Source organism: Telmatherina bonti (genome assembly GCF_933228915.1).
Source record: "Telmatherina bonti genome assembly, chromosome: 17".
NCBI lineage: Eukaryota > Metazoa > Chordata > Actinopteri > Atheriniformes > Telmatherinidae > Telmatherina > Telmatherina bonti.
Genome location: NC_136615.1, coordinates 23,378,697 through 23,402,732, shown reverse-complemented (window position 1 = coordinate 23,402,732; position 24,036 = coordinate 23,378,697). Strand labels below are relative to the sequence as shown.

The window sequence follows — 24,036 nt, the reverse complement described above, 5'->3', positions numbered from 1 at the left end:
AAAATGATATATCTTATTACAGTTGATGCGTTTTTAACTTTTGGAGCTTTTCCCCACAGAGCAGGGATTTTATTAGGGTCATTTTCCTGACCCCAACTTCCACTGCAGGAACCAGGAGCTTAAGGAAGTATGGCGGAGATTTTACCACCCCAAATCCCCCCCTCCCCATTAAGAGGCGCTATTTCTGAGTAGTACTTTTAAAACAGCGTTTGAGTACTCCTGTGCTCCCATGGTTTTATGTGTAATGTTTTCAGTAATGCCTGGTATACTCTCCACTATAGCTTCAATCAGTTATTGTGTCACACAAATGTTTTTATAGTATTGAAGCAACATTGAACCTTATTGGCATTGTATGTGCATTTTATTGAGTAGCCCTATTTACTGAGATAAGATCCTTGGATCTTAGTAGAAATACAACAAAAGGTTTGAACACAATTTTACCTCCTAGGAAGAAAAAGAAAACTTGTTTAAATTCTAAGTGCATATCAAAAACACCCACACATCTGAGAAATCTTGTAGGAAGGAGCTAGATTCCTTATTTTTGCATTGACAGCTGATAATGTACCGCAGCTTAGATCCTTTATCAGGCATCCAGCAGTGACTCAGTACATTCATTTCTTTAAACCTTACATAAAATTTAAAAAAAAAAAAAAACGTCTCCAAGTGTTGTTTTTGCCATCAAATGTAATGCAAAACATAAAGCTTTCTTTACCTTACTTTAATATGAAATGGTTAACCTTTACCATGAAGTTTGTGACTTGGAGCACATAATATGCTGGAGAATTATGTTTTAAAGTAGGAGAGTGAGTGTGAGCACTAATGTATTCAAGAAATTACTTGGCATCTCCCAACCCTTCCGACTACTTTATGCCTGTTAACGCTAAAAAGTCTGATGTGAACTGGGGGACGTTAAGAACAGGATCGAATGGCCATTTTGGAGACTTTATCTGAACTGTTTGCTTGGCCTTTGCAGAGTTCACATAATATTTAATTATTTGATAGAAGTTAGGAAGTATATCTGCAAGACTCACCTTCATCGTATATGTGTTTACCCAAAACTTTTTTATTCATGCTATGTGTCATTTTTATTTATCTGGTAACATGTATACAGATAATCCATGTCTAACTGCTCTCTTCACTGTGACTCCAAAAGTATTTATATGGACCTTTTAGTTGCAAAGACATATTTATTTCATTATGGCTGTGCAGTTTTTTAAGCCTAAAAAACAGACACAGGACTGTAAAGGCGTGATGTGATGTAACAGTCAGTGCATGACTATTTTTTCAATTCAATTCAACTTTATTTGTAAAGCGCCACTTCACAACAATGTTGTCACAGGGCACTTTACATACACAAATCAACATACACATCAATTCAAGCCAATTCATACATATTCTATAATAGAAACCAACTGATTGCATCGGGTCATGACTTCAATCCAATCCCCAATCCTGAGCATGCATGCGGCGACAGTGGGAAGGAAAAAAACTCCCCTTTAACAGGAAGAAAACCTCCGGCCGAACCCAGCTCAGGGAGGGCAGCCATCTGCCTCGACTGGTTGGGGTGGAGACGACAGGAAAGACAGAACAACATGTACAATTGCACTTAATCAGGAAAACCTGTGGAAAAAAGGAGAAATAAGTTGGAGATGGCAATACTGGCATATATTTATACATTAATATGTTAGAGAAACAGAGTGAGGTACTTCTCAGTGCATCAGGTAACATCCCCATTGCTACATAAGTAAAGGTTGGCTAGACTACCCATAATTATAAGAGCAAAGAGCATAACCTGGACAGTTGGGTCCTGTACATATAGACTCCAACTCACATCATAGCTATAAGAATCATGAAAAATGAAGGTTTTCAGCTCGATCTTAAAGGTGTGAAGGGAGTCAGCCTCCCGAACCCACGGTGGGAGCTGATTCCATAAGAGAGGAGCCTGATAGCTAAAGGCTCTTCCTCCCATAGTACTCTTTGAGGCAACATAATACTTCATATGTTATGCTACTTTTTGTGCAGTTGCATAAGACAACACCAAAAGCTGGGCTTGTGGAGGTGAATGAATGGATCAAATTTATGACTATTTCACAATTTGCCATCAGACTGAGTTGAACGAGTGTGTTGCATTTGTTGAACAAAGTAGCAGTGGGTGAGAGCGCTAGATACTGTAACCAGGCAAAGAGCAGAGGCTTCAGCTGCTGCTGAATGACGCTTTTAAATGATATGTTGGATCTCACATTGTGTCAGAAATACTGTTTGATGCAGTATCAAGGAAAAAGCATGGAAATTTAAATCAAGGACATCAACTCTTACTCGTCTGAAAAATTATTCACTCAAGAGCTGCGACATGATAGGCCTTGGAGTGCTTGAATGCGAGCTCCCGAGTCATTATCAGCGAGGGGGACATTCTTCACTCTGCTCTCTCTTGTTTATCTCTTGCCTCTTACTTGTTATTAATGAGCCCCAATTTTATCACATGTTTACTCTTCTCTCTGCTTGTTTGTCTCTGTCAGCAGTTAATGAAGAAAATGAATAGGAATCAGGTGGCTGGCCTTGAACAAAGTGGTTGCCTTCCACCTCCATTCCATCTGCGAGCTGCAGGAAAATGAATGAATTCATAAACCATTAAAAGTCAGTTAATGTAGAATTTGCTGGATTCATCCTTCACTGTCAAGTGTGTGGCTTTACTCAGAGAATGTGACTTTTTTTTTTCTTTTTTTTTTTGTCTCATCTGAATGCAGTGCTTTATATGCGGAGTAGAATTCATGTTTGACTCGCTACGAGAGCAAAGATCATGTGCTAAAACGATTGCCCTCAATATTCACATCATCACGTGTGATATTGGCTCGCTGCAAGGTGGCATTTACATCAGACGTGCAAAGGGTCTAAGCCTATTTGGTATTTGGAGACTCTAATTAACTTGGACGCCCTGTACTGAAAGGACAGGCAGATTGGTGGATATATCAGCGGTGGTCAAGCGACACAGTGCAGTTATGAGGGCAAAAATACCCAAAAGGCTTTGCTTTGTTCTGCCTTAGTCAACACACAGAAAAATATGCTTCTGGTCCCTTCTTCATAATGTTGCAGTGCTGTTTTCTAAATAAAATCCACACACAGTACATGAAAATGTTATTTTAATGCTGTATCAGGGGTACTACTAGGATATATTCACATTTTGCTATGCATGCATGCTTTTCTTACACTTTCTAATTAAAGATTGTTTGTATATGTGCCAACTGGTGCCTCAATTATCCACTGGCTTACACTCTGGGTGCTCAATCTTGAAGCAAAGTTGCCTCAATTGTTACACGTCATGTCTTAGAATAAAAAAATTTTTTAAAAAAACACACAGAACTTAACATTTAAAGTAGAGTATTCATCCATGTTGCAGCTGTAACACCATCTAACATTACTGAAATAAAAGGTTGTGGCATTGCATTGTTTGTGACACCAGTGTGTGCCAGCTTAGCAATAACTGATTGTGCGTCAGCAGTGTGCAGGCCTGCCTCGACAAATTTTACTGAAAACACATGTTGTTAAATTGTTCTCCCCATTTTGTTACTGACAAATGTAATTGCTGGCTGGATAATGTTAACCGCAGTCAGTGGAGGTGAATAAACACAATGTGTCTGTTTTTCACCTAATTTCCCTCAGTGCAGGCAACGCCATGTTGATGCATTTTGTATTGATAGGCAGTTTTTGTTCACTTGCAAACAGGTTTATATTTAACTTCTTCATCAGAAGAGCCCCCTGGACAGGAGATCTTTGCACAGGCTGGGAAGCACCAAACCTACAACGATAAGGAGAAACTAGGCTAAAAGACACCAAGCTTTGCCATCCAAACAAAACACAATTCAAACTCCAAGCAGTGATGGTCAACGTTTGAGTTACCGCTCATTTTTCCACTTCAAGGAAACAAGACATTCTGTCTCATCGCTGTGGGACTGAAACCCTGTAAGCTAACAGCCAAAGAGTAGCAAAAGAAAAGAAATTGCTAATGTGTTCTGTGACTGCTTTTGCAACAAAACTTTTCCATTTTTACTATTTCAGTGTTGTGGTGAAAACGGCTTCTTAGTCTGCTGATTATTCGTAATTTGTTATTTTATCATTGGTAACGTAACAGTATTATAATGGTGGTTAGTTTACCAATTACTGAAAACTTAACGCTGATAGTAATTACCATTTATTTTAATTCCATTATTCCATTGTACTAATAATTGTAGTTTACATGACCATGGAGATGGTTTTAAACCAATTGTTTTTTCTTCTTTCTGGATCCTCATTGTGTTTTCAAGGTAAATTTGGAAGCTATTTGTCAATTCTAACTACAGAGAAAATGGAAGGAGTAATCACGGCACTTAGAATGAAAAGCAACATTTTTATAGACAATTGCAATCAAACAAAGAATCCATTAATCTTTTCCAACCTGAATTACTGTTCAGTCATCTGGTCCTGTGCATCAAATGCAGAACACAAGAAACTTCAAATACTACAGAACCAAGCAGCACATGCAATACTTAAATGTAACTACAGGACAGATGTTACCATAATGCATAATCATTTAAACTGGTCATTGGTAAAAGATAGACTATTGTATTCACTACTCACTTTTATCAAAATAGCATCTCAGCAGCAAAAACTCTGATGATACTTTATAAAGACCTTCAGTTCAGTATAAATACACATGGGTATTGTACTAGTCATGCAGCTGGAAATAATTTTATATTACCTGAAGCTAAAACTAATGCAATAAAATAACAGTATTTTACAGAGGAATGTATGAGTGGAATCATTTACCAAATCATTTATGAACAATAAATGCTATTATTGAGTTAAAAATAAAAAAATTTTTTAAAAAAACCATTACGACAGCATCTGTTTAATAATGAATTTGTTAAATTTGTATAAGTCTATGGATGTACATGCATGTGTATGTACATACATGAATATATATATATATATATATATATATATATATATATATATATATATATATATATATATATATATATATATATATATATATATATATATATATATATATATATTTATTTATTTATATATGTGGATACGTATGTATTTGTGTATGTGTGGATATGCTTTTGTATGTATACAGTATAAATGTGTATGTGCGAGTATGTGTGCGTGTATGTATGTATAGGTATTTGTATATAGGTAGGTAATTATGAACATGAACACATGTAATCTTTATTCTATTTAAGAAAGGAAGAAAGACTTAACGGCAGCTAGCTGCTGCAAGCTACTGGGGATCCAAATGAAAATAACTATAAAAAATGCCTCCCTACTCTGACAACAGATAGAGGATGCTGAGTATCAACACTGGTTGATGGATTTCTATGTAATACCTTCCTTAAAACATCTTTAAAATTGGTCAGATTGATTTTTATATTTTCAGCTTCTGGATAATTCCTCATCAGACATTAATTCCAAGATGAATTGGGACAATATTTTCTAGTTTTCATTGAAAATAAAGAGGCTCTGTTTTAGGAAGAGTAAACCATTTCTACTGCATCCCAGATTCATTTACTTTTAACTCAGTATTGCACTTCTGTGGTACTCTCACATGTCTCCTCTTTTTTTGAGGCCAAGATGAAGCATAAACCCCTTGTAGTTGTGAAGCTATACCTCATTTATTTGGGAGTGTCATTTCTGACATGAGGCAGATAAAAATAAGCCTGACGAAAAAGAGGTTAATCATGCATTCACATATAAGTTTGAGGCAACATAAAATATCTTGAGTGTTATGTTGGTAATGTTATTTTCTATGAAAACATCATATATTTTAAGATGGATAGAAGTCTGTGCACACTGACATGCATCTCTGCACTGTAATCTCACTCCGTCTTGAATTATTCCCACTGAGTCTCAGACAGGTGTCTTGTGGAGTAACAGTCTGAAAATACTCTACATAAACACTTTGGATCAATGATTCATGAAATTAAGGCCCTTGATGCTGTGTCTGTTCTGTGCTTGTGATCTCCAGATGCAGGGAAAATCTTTCCTGTACATTTGGTGTAATGCAGTTTATCACTTAATCCTAACCCCCTTGCCTTCTGTCTCTAAAGGTTCGTCCTATTTCTTCAAGGGGAAGGAATACTGGCGGGTGGTGGGAGGTGACATGGAGGTGGAGGTAGGGAACCCCCACCTCATCGCAAAGGACTGGCTGTTCTGCACCGAGATGCAGTCGGACTCTCCTGATACGGAGAGCAAAAGCACAGAGACGAGGGTCAACGTGCATCGCCACCCTGACCACGCAGAGAACGGATACGAGGTGTGCTCCTGCACCTCCGACACCGCCTCGCCTTTAGGCGCCCGTCTCTCCCCATCCCCCATCTGGCTCTTGCCTCCTCTCTGGACGCTCTCACTGACTCTCCATTATGAACTGCTATGATGCTAAAGAACGGGACTGAGCTCTGGAAGGTGGACAAACCAACAACTGTAAAATGTTGATATTATTATACTTTTTTAAAAAAAATCCTTTTTGCTAATTATGCAGTTATTTATTTTATGTGGCTTTTTCTTTTGGGGGGGGGGGGGGGGGGGGTTGGTGCTGCCAGCAAAGATAAAATAGGCACTCTCTAAATTGAACTGCTTTAGCTATCTATTTTTATTGAATGATAAAACTGCAACATCTCTGCAAGCAAACAATGTAACTGAATAGAAATAGATCCCAACAACAGGAAGTGGGATTGGTTTGCCACAACGAGCAGCAGGTTAACAGCGGCAATCCTCACAAACACACAGCTAAATTTCCTTCTGAGACGAGGGGGTGTTTGTAAAAGTGAACTGTGTGCCATGGACACACTGACTTGCAGAAACTGGCTCGAGTGAAAACGACCAAAACTCACATATTTACACGTAACACATAGTTTTAAGCCATGTAGGTGGTTTAGGTTTCACAAATAACATCAGGGTCTGCTGGATTTGCATCCAGTAGATGCATATCAGAACTCTTAGGGATGCGTTTCTCTTTTATATGTATTTTTAATGACAATAGTTTACAAAACAAAACAAAACAAAAAAAAGGCTGGAAATAATCCAGATTAGCAGGGACGCTACAACTCCATTTGAATTCAGCGTAACATTTTCATGCTGTTTGCTCTTGTGCAACCACTTTCCATGCACTTCTAGATGTTTTCAAAACTTAGGAAAAGCATCTGCATTAGGACAGCGCTCGAGATAAATTGGATTCATTTAATTTCGGATGTACAAACGTGCAACCACTCGTGTGCTCTTAAGCGCTTTGCATTGAGTGTGTGAATGGAGCAGCTTCCTTATTTCTAATCTGTCGAGTCCAAATGAAGAACAGCTGCTCATGTTCAAACACAGGTTCTTAGTAGTGTTTTATTCTGCATTGCTTTGATCAGGTCATGGAGTGTTTTTCATGACGGACAGTTTCCATCCTCGTGGGCCCTGGACTTATCGTCGCTGTAAAGATATATTTACTCATAAACTGATATATTTGAGTTGAAAGTTCTGCAGTTATTGCATCACCAAGTGAACTGTGTATATTTTAAGCTGTGTTTTTTTTATGTAAAATATTTTTGTAGAAAAATAAAATAAATTTTAAAAAAAATGAATGATTCTATTGGCTGATTATATGTATTTGTTTAATTGAAGTTATGCTGAGTACACACTCCTGCAGCTGTGTGGGCTGAGTGTGTAATTATGTTGTGTTTCTGAAAGGGAGCTTTAAGGCAGATGAAAATAGCTTGCAGACGCCAACTGGGAGCTACTCGCCATCTTCCTCGTGTTTTTAGGCGTGTTTTTGTCTCGTAATGGTCACTGCTGCTTATCAGGAATGCAAATCGTCAGTCACATCACACGCTCACTCAGAGCGGCTGTGGAGGAAAAGAAATGTGCTGGCAGAGGATTATGCAGTCCACTCATCTTTCTTTATGAGTATCAGAGACAAAATGTCACCTAATCCAAAAATATTCACTCGCTTGGATACTTCTAACTCAGAGATCAAAGTCAACAAGATGTCGGAGCTGTCTAGTCTTAGTAGACTCAAGCAGAAGAAAGCACAGATTGAGCACCAGAAGCTGGTTTGTAACACCCCTTCCTCCACATCACACATTTCTCCAAAGTCCTGGTCATGCACAGGCACAAGCTAAATTTCCCCGCCTTGGTTTGTGTTTGTTTCTGTAGATGCTTGTTGGTGTGTTCCACCCTGAAGGTACGGATGCAGCCTCACCGACAGGAAGCAGACTCAGACCTTCTGAGGTAAAATGAAGTTTACAAAGCTGCTCCTTCACTACTTCTGCCAACAGCAGCATGTTTCCTTCCACTTTCCCGACATCCTCTGTTGGTATTAATTAACTGTTGTGGCTCAGCAGCCACCAGGACAGCACCTGCACCCACAGGCAAATGCAGCAAAGGTCGATTAGGCTCCAAATGTGGGTGTAGTGTCTAATAAGGTAGCAATTAACAGCCCGGTTTACGCGTGTTTAATTCATTAACACTAAAATAATAATGAAAACATATTGTTATATCCTTTATCCATGGAGAATCGAATATGGATATGTGGCACTGTCGCTTCTCGAGTGCTCAAATGGGCCAGGCAGAACTAATCAATCACTCTGTAACTAAAATATTCCAAACTAGATGAAACTGCTTGCAAAGCTGAATACTTGTAATGGAAAAGCTCATGTGAAGGTCCAGGCTGTGCAAATGGCAGAATATAAGTAAATTGGAGGAAATTTAGCCAAATAATTTGAAGGCATAACCTCAAATGTCTGACGGTTATTCATCCCTCATCAGTCAACAAACTCTGTGCAAAGAACAATAATAGTTCAACAGATCAAATCCAAAGCTAGAAAATTCATAGATGGCAATTTTAGTATCTAAAGTCTTCTGATTGATGCTGCTGGTTTCTTTGAAATCAGCAAGAAAATTACATTCCCATAATTGCAAATAAGACCCAAGTTCCTACTGGTTGGAATAATGCTTTAAATGTCAGAGTCTGAATGAATTGTAAAGACTGGTGGTAAACCCGTACGCTATTTTGTTCTCGCAAATGCCAGATGTTAGACCCAAGCAGAAAAGGGCAGTATGAAATCCATCATCTCTCTGTGTGAGTTCATAGTAAATGTGTGTGTGTGTGTGTGGGAGTGTGTTCTTACCTAAAACTGGGGAGTTTAGTGTTAAGCAGCACAGGTGTTCAAGCAATGCAGTAACTGGAACAATGCATTCCTGTTACTCAGTTTCAGTGAGCTAAGTTGTGTTTATTTAGTCCACTCACACAGAAAGTTTACTGTAATGCACTCCTTAGAGTTAAAAATATGTACTTTCATATCCTGCACTAAAGATTCCTCACTTATTCTCAGTAACTGGCACAAAAAAGTCAGAAAAATGTTGCATACCCATTGAGTATTTTTACTGCAGCTTCTGGCACTTTACTTTGGATCAAACTGTTTCTCTGCCATTTAGTTCAACTGTGATCACTAACTTTTCTATAAATTACAAAAAAAAAAACCATCAGCTAACATGTCTTTGATGAACATGCTTGACTTATTGTATCCAGATATTGCAAACCAGCTAAAATCAGGATTGTATTGTTACTGAAATCCCATTTAAACCATATTTTCTTCCTATTATTTATGTTATGTGCGTGTCAATCGTTTGGGCTGTTTTAAAACTTCTCTAAAAGAAACAAAAAGGTTTTGTTCATGGGAGAGGCGAAGCTGTTGTCATAAGCATCCATTCCTCTCTACCTGTGTCCTCAGACACACACACACACATCAACAAGCCTGAAGCAGGAGCCCTGAAGTTGAGTGCAATATCTGCTCAACTGGAGACAGTGTGAGGAAATGAAGATGTGGGGTAGAGGGATAAATCTGAACTGGAAGCCTGTAAGAAAGGGAAAGTTTCAGCTTTCAGCGTGTCTAATCCAGGTTTAAATGAAAATAAAATATTTATGAGTTAGAAATCCAAACATCTAACTCTCTCACACCCTTTGAAACATTAAATGCATAACAAGTATGTAAATATATTTAAATACGCAGAGCGCCACTGGTCGCCTGTGGAACCTCTCCTTTAATTAGAAATGACACCTGAAGGCCTGTGCTCCTATTTTCCCTGACAGAGTTCCTGTAGGCCGGCCAGAGCCAATCGATCAGTCTGAAATGGACCAAATGGAAGCTGAAATATTCACTGGTGGAGAAAATTCCTGCAAAACCTGGAAAGTGTTGTGTCATCTGTTAAACTGTGAGAACAGCAATAATAAATATAAACACAAATATTCATGCTATATTTATGACTTCTTGATCTTAAAGTAAGTCCATCTTCAACCAAAATGGATTCAGGATGTGTTCAGCTACATTATAATTAATACTTAATCAGTCATCTAACTTTGAACATATGACATAGCTGAGACTAACATGAATAACTGTAAGATCCTTTTTCGCATTTTAAAACTTGATAAATAAATGCTTGGCATGAAGAGCTCCAGAAATTAATATGAAGCAATCAAAACCCACTACAAACACCCATTTTAACACACTGTTTGTGCTGTGCTACCCCCTGCTGGTGGAATGTACAATATGACTCTATATTAGGGGACTAACTCAAATCATCTAGACTTTCCACCTGGTCGGATTAAATACGAAGCTGCTTCTGTAATAAATACAATATTCAGCATCGATGTTTATGTTCAGAAGGATTTATGTTGGTGTGATGGACAGAGTTTGTCTGGGTTCAGCCCAGTCTTTCACTGGACTCTCTGAGCCAGCTGAAGCCCTGCAGATAGCTGCAGGCTTGATTTCCTCAGGCTTCTTACTAAGAATTTCAGTAAGCTTCTGATCCAAAGTTTGCCCCCCGCCCCCCCCCCCCCCCACCCGTGTCGTATTTTGGCTCAGGAGTTTGAGTTTCTGACCTATTGAAAAGTTAATAGTAAATTCTTCCCTTGAAGTTTTGAAACATAATTGCAGCTCCAGTATTTTATTTTATTTACTTATATGTTGATACAGCTGATTGTTTTCAAAAGATCTCCCTTTCAGTTTTCCTTCCTGATTTTTATCTATGGCTGTCCTTTAGCTGTCTCTGCACGCTCTCTCAAGGATTTTTTCCTCCTCGTCTTTCCCTTCCACCATCACCCTTTTATCTGATTTTTCATACTTTCACTCATTTCTTTCAACGCTTTGCATCGAATCCCCTTTCATTTCCCATCATTAGTGGCAATTTTCTAATTACATGTTGATGACCTGCTGTTCCCCTTAATTACAATCCCTCTGAATGTAAAAGTTTCATTAGCCACAACTGCAGCATGCAAACAGACATTTTTAGTTCAGTATGATCAGAACAGAACAGCAGCATCACAGGAAATCTGCAGTCATTGTACACCTGGCCACATATCTGGCCGAAGATCCAGGGATTTTGCACAAACTGTATGTTTTTATCATTCATGCTGATTCAGAAATTGCATTAAACCTTACTAATACTATTTAGCTGTGCAAGAAAACCACATCAAATACCATTTAGGTACTACAGGAAAGTACTTTGCTTCATTAAATCAAATGTAGTAAAGCAATTGCATCTTAATTGTGTATGTAAATGTACAAACCTGGGAATTATGATCTGCAAGCAAGGCAGTGCGTTTTGTTTATATATGATTGTAGAATCATTAAGAAATATAATATTCAGTTTGATTCAGCTTTATTTGCATTTGTGCCAAAGTAATCTCAAAGTACTACAGACCAGCGGTAGAAAAAGTACTGGAAAGTTGTTATTAAGTAGAAGTATCTTTACTTTTGTTAAATTCTACTCCAGTAAAAGTTAAAGTACCCATAAAATTTACTTGAGCAGATTAACAGTACAAAAGAAGTACTAAATTTAAAATGTACTTGAGTAAAAGTTACTTAGTTACTTTCATTGCCTGATGTAAACAAATGATGAGTCATAAATCCAATTCAACATTTCTTTTAATAAACTCTAAAACCGTTCAGTGAGAATTTCAGCTGTGCAAAAACCCACGCATGCCCGTGTGTTTCAGTGGGCGTTGAGTGTGACCGAAGTGGTTTAGCAGCAGAGATCTGTGGCATTCAGCAGAACGCCTGATGTTTTTTCCCTGCATTTAAAATGTTTGCTCAGCAACAGGAGAGGTTTTCAATGCCATGAAATTAACTATTTGGCTCAAAATTTACTTGAGTAAAAGTAAAATAACAAAAAAATAACAAATTACTCACAACTACTCAGTTACAGTAACTTGAAAAAACATAATTTGTTACTTTCTATGTTTGCTACAGGGTTCAAATTAGTGGAATTACAATTTATTATCATTTATTCAAAATAAATCTATTTGTTTAATTTATGACAACTGTGTTCATAAAAATGGCTTGTCTTACCAAGAATACCAAGAAATTGCACTGAATCTTCTCTTTTATTCGATGAACAAATAAAAGAGTAAAGTCTTGTTCATATACTCATATAATGTGCGTAACTGTAGGGATGTCCCTGTAAAACACCCAACATCACTGTGGACTCCTGATAACTGAAGGTTTTTCTCCCTATTCTACTTTTAGAAACACTGGGAAACACAAGTACACCTGAAGTCTAACCGCTCTGTTGAGAAAATGTACATCATTAAGGTTTTGGAGTTTGATCATAAAGAGCTTTATATCCATAAAATGTATTTAAATTTTGTTCTTGATTTGTTTATAAATCAATTATTTAAGATTAACAAGTGACTGCAGAGATCCTGGTGGGAAGCAGGCGCCTTTCCCAGCTGCCACCGGACATGAAGCGAGGATAAATCAGGAGTCCATACTGTATCTAACCTTATTTTATATTATACTTCTGAATAAAATACATTTCAAAGAATAATTATATTGCATGTGGATCATCGATTACTTCTCTCCAAAATGCATTATTATGTTGCAGAACATTTGTTTTAAAACTGATCCAATAGGTGGTGCTGATGGCGAATAACAGTTTTACTGAAGCGCTGCTGTTTCTAAACGCTTCTTCACTGTGAATCATATAAGTGCTGAAAATCATCCACCACTGTGGGTCTGGTCACTTTGCTGTTGGAAAGATTAAGGTCCTTCACATGTTTAGTGGTTTTACCATGACAGCAACTTTCTGTTGTCACGTTTGGTTTTGATGTACTCCATTTTCTACTCCATCTTTTTTGTCACCTAGCACTCGAGCTTCATTCAGTATTTGGAAGGATTTCTTCATTTTAAAGGAGCTGCTAGAGGAGGAGATAGGAGTGAGAAGAGAGAAGGTTTGCTGAATGAACTATTACAGAAAGCTTTTTGTCATCAGTGAAGTCTAATGGGAGCGCAATACATTAGGTCTATACTGTAAATAAAGTAAAGAATAAAGTTATTGTTCTTCATCTTACAGAAGTAAGATATAACTTAGGTGTGATCAACAAAACATTATTGGATGGATAGGTGCTTATTACCTTGATTCCTCTTCCCTAATGTCTGTCCTCTGCTCACTTCCCTGACAGGAAGGACTAAAACACAAAGAGACAGGTAAAAGGGGAGGGGGGGCTTGCAAGGGTAATTAGATTAGAAGAACAGATAGAGATAAAGAGCATGTCCATCTGTTAATCCCTGCAGTTGCCGAAACAGGAGTTTGATTTTTTTTTTTTAGTTCTTTTCATTATTATTATTTTTTTTATTTTTTTTAATCCTATTGTTGATTTTTGTTTACATGTTGATATCAGTGGACAACCTACTTTTTTTTAAAATACCAGCTGAACTTAAGCTTCTGAATCTTCAAGAACTTCAACTTTCATTTAACCTAACCTGCCTGTTGCCTTATCCTAGATTTGACACCTCATTATTTCCATGTTAAAATACATCTTTACGTTTCACACAGACCACTTATCATCCTGCTTAGATCAACGACTAGAATGACACCCTGGATGTTAGGCCATTTATGAGTTTACCCCTCATATCTACAGAGACATCCTTGTTCTTTTCCATGTAGATGAAAGGCCTTTCACTGGAACACCGAATGTGCATATCTTCTAACCCACTAGCAGTTCAGCTGCATCCAGGTGGTGAACCGAATGCACAGCCACATCCGTCAGCTACCACCACGCACTGTAGGCCATGCACTGCATCTTCTAGCTGCATCTTTTTAGCTTGTGTGCTGAAACCACAGCCCTTCCTGTAAGATACTTTTACTGCAGCAGAGCAGCTGCATTAGAGTAAGCAAGCAAATATGTAGAAGGATCGAAACTAATAGCATCCTGTACCTTACTGGTATCTCATAAGGCTTAAACTCTCAAGCAAAATCAATGAGAGTAATTTATTCAGACTGGTAATGAACTGCTGCCCTATCTTAGTGGAATATCATCTGCAGAGGCAGATGTTGTTGCATAGCTGCAGAGGTGACACACGCCACAGGCAGAAACAGAACGAATTCCATCTTAAAGGTTGATTTAAGGAGAGGAGAAATGTTTCAACACGTCCCGAGCAGAGTAGAAAGTCACTCGCTCGGGCCTTCAAAGAATGTTCTGAAATGGAGGGAATGTTGTGTTCATATGGAGGGTTTGACAGCACACTATGTCTTTTCTTCAAACTAACACCTCATTTATATGATCTGGGTCTTTATAACATCAGTTTGCTTTGATTTTTCTTCTTAAATGCAGCGTACACGATAGGCCTCTCTGCATATGAAAGAACTGACAGGAAATTGTGAAAAGAGATGACACAAACAAATATGTAACTTGGTCATTTCTGCTGCATCTCAGGCTAAAACAACAACCAAGCTCAGCTTTTTATTTATGATTTCTCTTTTTACATAATTCATTCTTGCATGAAAAAGTAAACACACTCTTGCTCTCTGAAGCTTGTATTACCCCCTCGGGCATAAATATTTTCTTGTTTCCATAATTGTCCAGCTTTTCTTGACAAAGATTACAGAAATTTGCAAACCAATCTTGCATGGACAATATTATTTGCATGGACATAATATTTGGGATTCTCTTCGTATTCTGGACTTCAGATTTCCAAAATCTTCCGTTTTATCTTTTCAGCGAGGGATTTGCTTGCATGCTCATTCTTGTGGCTCATTTACTGGATAGATGTCTTCACTTTCTGAGTGTCTGCAATAATGCAGAAGTCACACCTGAATAACTGCAAGCTGCTCAGTCCCTGAGGCTTTCCTTCAGCCTGACAGAGATGAAAGTGATTAATTCACTCAGTTGTAAACTTTAAATACGGCCTGTTGTCCTACTTGACCCTTCCTCCCATCACCCTTTCTTATGGGCCAACTGTTAACCATTGGCTCTGTTGAAGGGGCCACTCTCCTCCCAGGATACTTAGAAGATAGCACGATTTAGGTGTTTGGGGGAAGTCGCAAGGACTGAGGCCATTTGGCAGCATTAGAAACATCGTCAGCCATTGTCAAGGCCAGACCTAAACTCTAGTTAATTGAAGTCCCTCATCTTGTTTTCAATACACATTCAAATCCTGTGGGGAGGTGGTGGGGATGGGGGGGGGGGGGGGGGGTTGCCTTGTTACCACAAACACTTTGAAATTCTTATCGTTGGGCTGCTTCTTGGACTGCAGGAGGAAATTGGGGGATACTTTATGCATGACATGTCCGCAGACTGATGGTACTTCGGTGTCTAAATGTAGGTTGTAAAACAGTTCTTTCCTTAAGCCTTTGCTCATTTCTGTAAAAAAAAGCCTCTGATTTTAAATGACATGGCAACATACTGAATGACATGACAACATACTGAATGACATGACAACATACTGAATGACATGGCAACATACTGAATGACATGGCAACATACTGAATGACATGACAACATACTGAATGACATGACAACATACTGAATGACATGGCAACATACTGAATCACATGACAACATAGTGAACCTGCCGTGGAAAATGCTCGCTTGGCTTGACTTTAGAGAAGTTTGAATAAGGGGAAGGCAAAATCTTAGAATAATGTGACTGAAACGGTTAGCTTAAAAGAAAAAGAAAAAAAAAACCCACCTCAGGTGAGATTCTCACCTATCTCTACAGTCCTCTCTAACTACACCGCCTTAGGGGTGGCTGTTAAGCCACACCCTCTCTGTAAAGGCCAATCAAGTTCAAGACTCCAGGACAGAAAGTAAGTTTAATCCAGTTCAAGTATTTGAATGCAGCAGTTTCCATGAAGTGTGGAAGAGATATCAGCTGGACACAACAACATGCCCAACATCTCTGGTAAGCTGCATTTTCTCAGACATATTTGTGTAGTTTCAGAAAGTTGTGTCAAAATAGATCTTGTATCGATTTGATTAGTTTCTGCGATAAGATCGTGCAGAATCCCAGAGGTTGTGAAGTATTTGGATGCTTTTTGCAAGTGACTGAATGCAACAGAGAACTTTTTTTTGCCGTTGCATTAGAAATTAAACTTGTGCTTCATGTTTTAATGATTTAAAGAGAACAACTTTGAGTGGATATATCCTGACTTGTTTCTGTTTGCATCAGATATTTGAAGCAGAACAAACTGTCCACAAAGATTATCATGCAGGCTCTGTGAGATCACGTACTTTTCATTCTTTAACTGACTGTGCTACTGTGGTAACCCACCTTCACAACGCTGTAAATATGGTTTGTTTGTTTCTTTTTTACCTAATTAAATTTTTAGAAACATTTTTTTTTTTACAGTTTGTTGTTAATTCCTCCTCAGCATCCAGACTGAATCCAAGCCTCCCTTTGTCCCAGTCAGCTGCTCATTCATACCAGCAGGGCTGCATCAGGATGACCCTGGAGAACGCTGAACTCTGGAAGTCTTTTCACAGGATCGGAACAGAAATGATCATCACCAAGCATGGGAGGTAACAGCCATTGCTACACTGCATTGCAACTTAGTGGATAATTAAATCTTTTCCACCACTTTTACATATTTCTCTGTCTCTGTAAACACACTGATAAAGATTCCAGACTAAAGTTTCAGGGCTCAGATTTGTTGGAGTCCATGACTGTGTTGCAAGGGCTGTGGAAAGTAATTACATTGATAATAAGATTATTATTAATAATAATAATAATAATAATAATAATAATAAAGCAACTGCATAAACTTCTGATTTTGTGCTTCTGTTTTAGGAGAATGTTTCCACACTGCAGCATCAGTCTGTCTGGGCTCCAGCCTCTTGCAAACTATGTCATCATGGTGGACATGGTTCCTGTAGATGGCTTCAAATATAAGGTATGATCACATGCAACACATCCTGAGCGTGCTCAGACTGCAGTTTGTGAGAGGAAGCAATCTCCAGCCAGATACTGCTCTGCCCACTTCAGGCTGAAACGAAGCCGTCCACGGCTGCATATCAAAGGCTTTCATTGCTTCCTGTTTGCGCACTCACAGCTGGAAGCTCCATCAATTAGCATCCCTCCTCACTCACAATCAGTGAAAGAGGATCCATACATTAAACACCTCCTATCATTTGCTTTGCCTCATTTGGTCACATGTATTACTTTCAGCACACACAGCTGGAAATTATGTAGTTCAAATCACAGCACTTTAGGAAAGATTTAAGGATATTTTGAGAACATTTTTTTTTACTATTTATGATCCTTCATTCAGCTTAAAGTGCCAGATTAATTTCATATGTAGACATATGTGTATATCACAGTCATATAGGCTTGTATTGTACCTGCAATGTAACTCGGGATTCATGACTAAGCACATATATCCTGAGGTCTCACAGTTGGTAATGCTGCCTCTGTTCCTTCCCCCAATTCTCTGTAGTGGAAGAAGGAGCAGTGGGAGGTCGCCGAGAAGGCAGAGCCCCAGCCCCCGCGTCGAACATATCTGCACCCTGACTCCCCTGCTGTAGGAGCACACTGGATGAAGAAGTCTTTGTCTTTTCTAAAGATGAAGCTCACTAACAACACCTTGGATCAGCACGGTCATGTAAGACATGTAAAAATGTTGCTTTAAAAAAAAAAAAAAAAAAGACTCATCATCCTATGTCATATTCTGTTTGACTGTACAGTCTGCTTCCTTTCCCTTAAAACAAAAATCAGATCATCCTTCACTCCATGCATCGCTACTACCCTCGCTTTCATGTGATCCAGGCAGACAGCCTTTACACCGTCTGCTGGGGCGCCGTTCAGACCTTCTCATTCCCAGAGACCGTCTTCACTGCTGTTACCGCTTACCAAAACCCAAAGGTGCAGAGCTGTGAAAGAGTTAACGCTCTTCTCTTTTACAGCCTGATACCATTATACTTTTAGATAGGCAGCTGCTTGAACCAACACACTGTCGTCATGTTTTTTTTTTTTCGCTTTGTTCAGGTTACTAAATTAAAGATTGATCACAACCCATTTGCTAAAGGATTCAGGGAGGGAGGTACCCATTCTCACAGTAAAAGGTAACCCATTTAGCTGATGTACATATAAAATAGTACCATGGTGTTGTGGATTTTCTGCTGTTTTATTACTATTTAAATGCTGATACATCAAATTTAAATAAGCATGAAATTTAAAAAAAAAAAAAAAAATGTTGAAATGCATTTTCTTTAGGTGTCGCTCAAATAAAACCTCCCTTATAAACCCACATCCAGAGGACAGGAGAGATTTCTGCAGTAGTTCTCCAGGTAGTCATTTCTTTAATTTATTCAGTTTGAAGTGTATGTCAGCAGAAGAGGTGGGAGTGCTCAGCTTATGCCTGAACATGTTGTATTTCCCAAGCAGGCCTGCAGAGGATGCCCTGCACTTCCCAGTCGGTGCAGGCAGAGCAGAATAAGGCCAGCACACTGAAGCTACTGAATGGGGGTCACCTTTCGTCCTGGGCTCTGGAGCAGGACTCGTCAGAGAGTATACACTCTGAGCCCCTGGAGCCGCAGGAGTATGACTACAGCTACGAAGAACAGATGGTCCCCGCATCCGCTGCATACCAACCTTACAGGTCTGGACATCAAATATGTAGGAAAAGTCAACATCTAATGAGACTTTAAAGTCACAGTGAAACATTTTAATGTACCTCACAGTTGATTAAAGAAAAAAGAAAAAAACTCAGTGACAGTTTGAGCGTTAGTAAAGCATCCCGATGATGTTGTGTTGTGATCCGATTCTTCTCCAGGTCTGTGGAATATGGTAAACTCCCATTACCATCCAGTGATGTAGATCCAGCTCAGACCCTATTCCGATCACCTCCTCCTCCTCACCCACCCTCCACGACTGAACAGGCCACCCAGCATCAGGGCTATTATCACAGTCACCACCACCACAGCAATGCATCAGACTGGAGCCAGCATCCACTCTTTTGCTACTCCTGTTGAACTTTGACCCCACACATTGGTCACATTGCATGAGAAGGATGTTATTAATAACAGATCGAAGGAAGGTAAAAACAAAATGTTGTTTCTAATAAGCTGACAAGCAGCTGACAGTTATGTTCTCAGGACCTTGCTATATATTTTGAGCAAACTTTAAAATGAGCCAATTTTACTGCACAGAATTATAGTTCACCCAGAAATGAGTATGTTATTTTATATTAGTTGTATATTCCCAAAGATACTGCTCAAATGTGGCTTCAGCAATCTATAATTAATCTATTCAAGACTGAACATATCTGTTTATATCAGCTGGGAAATTAATATGAGATTAAATATCATAGCAAGGCACCAAGATGTCCAAAATGTTCATAATATTGCTCAAATGTACCTACACACTGAAACTGCTTGAATAACAAGACACACAATGTTGTAAAATAAAGGAAAAACAGTATTAATTACACAGAAAAATCGCCATAACTTTCATTCTATATCTGACATAGTGCAATGTGTTGAAATTGTTGTTTGAAAAGGTTTACATTTTTGTTTTGATTTCATGGAAATAAATGTAGACTGATGCAAACCCGCTTCATATTTAGGTGTGTTTTGGTTTGTCTGTGAGAATGAGGGATTTACAGCTCATGTAAAATTGTTTACAGTATAATAAATTAATAAAAGACAACAACCATAGCAGCAGTTTCAGCAGGGCTTCATGTGATGATGCATGTAAGCATAGAAATGTTTGGCTGCAAAAGGAGGAAAGGGACATAAATCTTATCAAGATGGTGTTGACTGATAATCTGGAATTAATATATTGTTTTAGAACAAAATGAGTCTGCAGTGGATAAAGTATAAGACACATTTCAGAAGTTGTCAATGTAATATCTGAAGAATATTCTTTCACAGCAGCCTATGCACCTTCTGCGATGCAGAGCAGCTCGTATGCAGCTGCCCGGCGTGCCTCATAAACTAGTGCGTTTTCTGCAGAAACTCCTCGCTGCTTCACTTTGACTTTTTCTGTTTGATGGGATAATGTGGACTGTGTGGATGTCAGCACATCTCAGTGGATGTACATCGAGTAAAGACATTTTTCCTGCATGATCTAATGTGGAACGATTCGTTAACTCCCTGTAGTTCTGTATCAGACATTTCTTCTCTTCAGGAGCTTTAAAAGCCCTGCTCCCTGCCACTGACAAGCTTTTCCACCTGGAAACTCTGAAGGGCCGAGATTCTTTGTTAAAAGATTTATTTTTTAGCCGGATCTGCAGAGGGGGCTTTTAGAAATGTCAGAAGACTACAAAATCTTCCCAGAATTTCATCATTTCAGCATTTTGTTCTGTTTTTTTGTTGTTTTTTTTTTACACCAGGAAGCTTTTTGAGCATAGACCTTGATGTTGTGTGAATGTTTCTGTGCAATCATGCTTACTGTTACCAGTTAACACTAAAACTTAAAATATAGATGTACTATAGGACATGGCTCCTCTATAAAAGCAGAAGCTTTGGCCATTTGCTGGAGAAACAGAAAACAAGACTATGTTTTAAAAACAATGTCCAAGAAACAATCTTTCTTGTTAGTTAACGTCTTCATTACCACCAGGTCGCCGGTGATCCAGACACTTTCTCCCCATCCAGTGGGGATGAAGAGGTTAATAACATTGTTATTTAGGAAAAGCAGAACATTCTGCTCCGATTGACTGGAAAAAAATGCCGTTCATGTCTGCATAAACTGAACTGAAATCTTCTGATAAAGGATGCAGGATGCAACAGCAGTTGCGTAAGAAACAACACGGCAAAGAGAGGCTGTCCTACAGCAGCATGTCTGACCTGATGAAGCCATGACAGACAGCTAGTGTATTACCTTCATGGTCTGGCATGTTTCCCCGGCAGAAGGCAGGAACGTCTGCACTGTAAATGTTTTACGAGAGAGGGTGGGTTGTGGGGGAGCCATATCTGGGACACTTAGAAGGCTTCAGGGAACAGAGATGCAATGAAAATTTGTAGAGCATGTACTCGGACATGTTTTTGTCTATTTTTTTAACCTCATGAAGGAAATGCTTACAGAGAGGCATATGAATTTTTACAGGTATTTTTTTAGAAGAACACTCCATGAATATCAAAAAATTTGGGTTTAATTTGGTTTAATCTGTTCGTAGAATGGACATTTTTAACTTTCAGGTCTTTGTGAGGTAACCCAGGTCTACCACACAGCGCATCCTCTTTATATTCTGTTGCCACAAACTCATACACAGAAAGGCAATGGGATGCGTTTGTCTGCTTGGGCTAAATTTGCTACATGGGTAGACTTAAAGTGACTCAAGATTTTAGTCAAAGCTTTCGCAAATTCAGCTAATTGCAGCTCTTGGAGTGAGGTGTGCGTCAACGCTGGTTTACAGCTGGCATTCATGCCTTCCATCACCATTACATGCTAACTCCACACTGATGTACTGCAATCATGTTAGGCTCCATCTTTTGTTATAATATTGATAAACATTGCAAATAATTCAGGTATATTGTTTGAACTTCCCAGTTTGCATTTATGTTTGATGGTGCAGTATTCAGGTGTGTACACAGCGCCTACTAGCAAGTATTGCTGCTTGTATATCAGGGATCATTTCCAAACCATTTGGAGTCATCCTACAATGATAAATATTATTCATAAATACTGAACACACTGTTAAACACAGTGGTGGAGGGGTGATGATTTGGGCTTGTGCTGCAGCCAAAGAATGAATTCTTTTTTTTTTTCTAGAGTCAAACATGAGGCCACCGATCTGGCAGATAAAGCCTGACTAATATCTGGTCATGTAACAATTGGGACAAGGATCCCACAGCATTAAATTTCAATATAAATAAATAAATAAATAACTAAAAAAAAAAGGAAACTCGACACTTACTTTGTTACTTGACTGCAACAGAAACCCATTCTTCTTACAAACAGACTCAGTCAGTAATCCCATTACTTATAGCCCTCAGTTCTGTATATTACCCTTTTAAATCTATATAAACGTTATTTCCTTTACGTTTAAATTAACAAAAACAAGTACTTTAATATTCATAGATTAAATGGGATTACTTTGTATTTTAAGATATTCCTTGATGTTAGTATAGCTTATAAATTATACTGTTTGTTATAAGCTAATGGTTTTTACCGGGAAAGATTCACAGTACTTTTACCACCGGCCCAAACAGCTAGCTGCCATCAAAGCTGGCTCAAGGGCAGTGGTGGTAATGGACTGTAGAAAGGCTCTCATCGACCATACTATACATCCATTAAGGTACACACACTAACACACTCACTGTGCCCTGAGGAGAGGTCATACTAAGTTAGATTCATCCCATCATCTGGACTGAAGTTGCAGCCAGTCACATGCAATCCAAATGAAATACATTGATTGGATTTATAACAGTTTAACCCGGGATGGAAAAGACAGGAGGAGGAACTGAATAATTTTAAAATACAGAGAATCTGGGGCGGGTGCCTCACACACTTTTGTTCAAACATTTCCATGTATTAAGTTCATAGCATCATAAGCATCGGATATGTATATGATTACTCGGTCTATATTTTTCTTCCTTTGTGCCTGAAAAGCACATAAACTGATGCATGTTTATATTTAACAATATATGAAATATTGAAAAACAAATATATGTTACTCTGCAAAATGAAAACACTATACAGTCATGGTCCATTAAGGTTCATGTTCATACATTCACATTAATTCTCCTCCTGCTTTTGGGAAATGGTCTTTATATGGCTCTGCAATAATCAAGATATTTATACACCAGTTTATGAAAATGATGCAGTTTTCAGGTTTCTAAACATCTTTGTTCATAACCCAGGTCTAAATAAGGTCTTTTGTGTATTTGTATCCTGGTTGCTCAGTGTGCACTTAGCCAGTAACAGGCGGTTCATGCCAGGGGCAGAAATCCTTTCATTGTACATTTAGAACAGGTTTTTACAAGAACCTGACCATGCTGCAGATCACCAGAAAGGTTGCACAACTATTTCAAAGTCCTATAACATATGATATATGATACATGCTATATGAGCCCAAATATTTGTTGTGTTTGTTTTTGTTTTGCCAGCTTTGTTTTATTATTAATGTGTATTCACTTTTGATGTTCAGGTTTTCAACATATGTTAAAACATCAGGACAGGAGCCGCTTAGAGCTTGAGATGATAATGGATGTATGAACACATAAATAATACAATAGCAGCATCCATGAAAGTAAGCTCGTTTATAAAATAATGAAAAAGATGATTTGGACATTTTTGCCTCTTATAGTTAAATCATTTAAGAAATTTTGATCAATTTCAGTTTGTAAAAAGCAAAGATGCAAGTCAGACTTACATTCACAAATGCTAAAAAAAAAAAACAAAAAAAAAACCCCTCATGTTAACTTTGCCCAGAGGCCACTTTTGACTCACTGGACTCAGAGGAATCTGGGATTGACTATCGCACAGTGAAAATGTGGACTGTCATTTGGACAAATGAGTATCCTAGATATTTTCTGGAGTAAATGGGCACTGTGTGTGGACCAGAAAGAACCATAGACAGTTATCCAAAACATGTCCAAAAGTCGTGCTCTCTGATGATACAGGGTTTTATCAGTGCACTTGGCAAAGCAGATTTACTGTGATTGGGAGAATTAACGCAGAAAGGTTAGAGTCCAGAATAACATGCTGCTTTCAGCACAACACTTCCAAACACACCTTTACACCTCATAACAGGAGGAACACGACGGAGTAATAATGTTTCATCCTTTTTTATTGC

General features: G+C 38.4%; 2 protein-coding genes across 2 annotated transcripts in view; both read left to right on the top strand.

Moving 5' to 3' along the window:
* The window catches only part of LOC306767928 (matrix metalloproteinase-17-like), a gene marked incomplete at its 3' end in the record, with an annotated part of 82,273 nt that extends 75,858 nt beyond the window's left edge, over positions 1 to 6,415 (top strand). Inside the window, exon 10 of the mRNA XM_079256100.1 lies at positions 6,090 to 6,415. Coding sequence (XP_079112226.1) covers positions 6,090 to 6,415 — 326 coding nt within the window. The remainder of the gene's footprint in view (positions 1 to 6,089) is intronic.
* Positions 6,416 to 7,802: 1,387 nt separating this feature from the next.
* LOC306768126 (T-box-containing protein TBX6L-like) lies at positions 7,803 to 19,267 on the top strand (the record flags this gene model as incomplete). The annotated part of the gene is made up of 9 exons (XM_079256358.1): positions 7,803 to 8,072; positions 8,176 to 8,250; positions 16,650 to 16,819; positions 17,088 to 17,190; positions 17,734 to 17,898; positions 18,012 to 18,158; positions 18,282 to 18,351; positions 18,681 to 18,894; positions 19,069 to 19,267. The coding sequence occupies 9 exons, from the start codon at positions 7,803 to 7,805 to the stop codon at positions 19,265 to 19,267; spliced, it is 1,413 nt and encodes a 470-aa protein (XP_079112484.1).
* Positions 19,268 to 24,036: the final 4,769 nt, after the last annotated feature.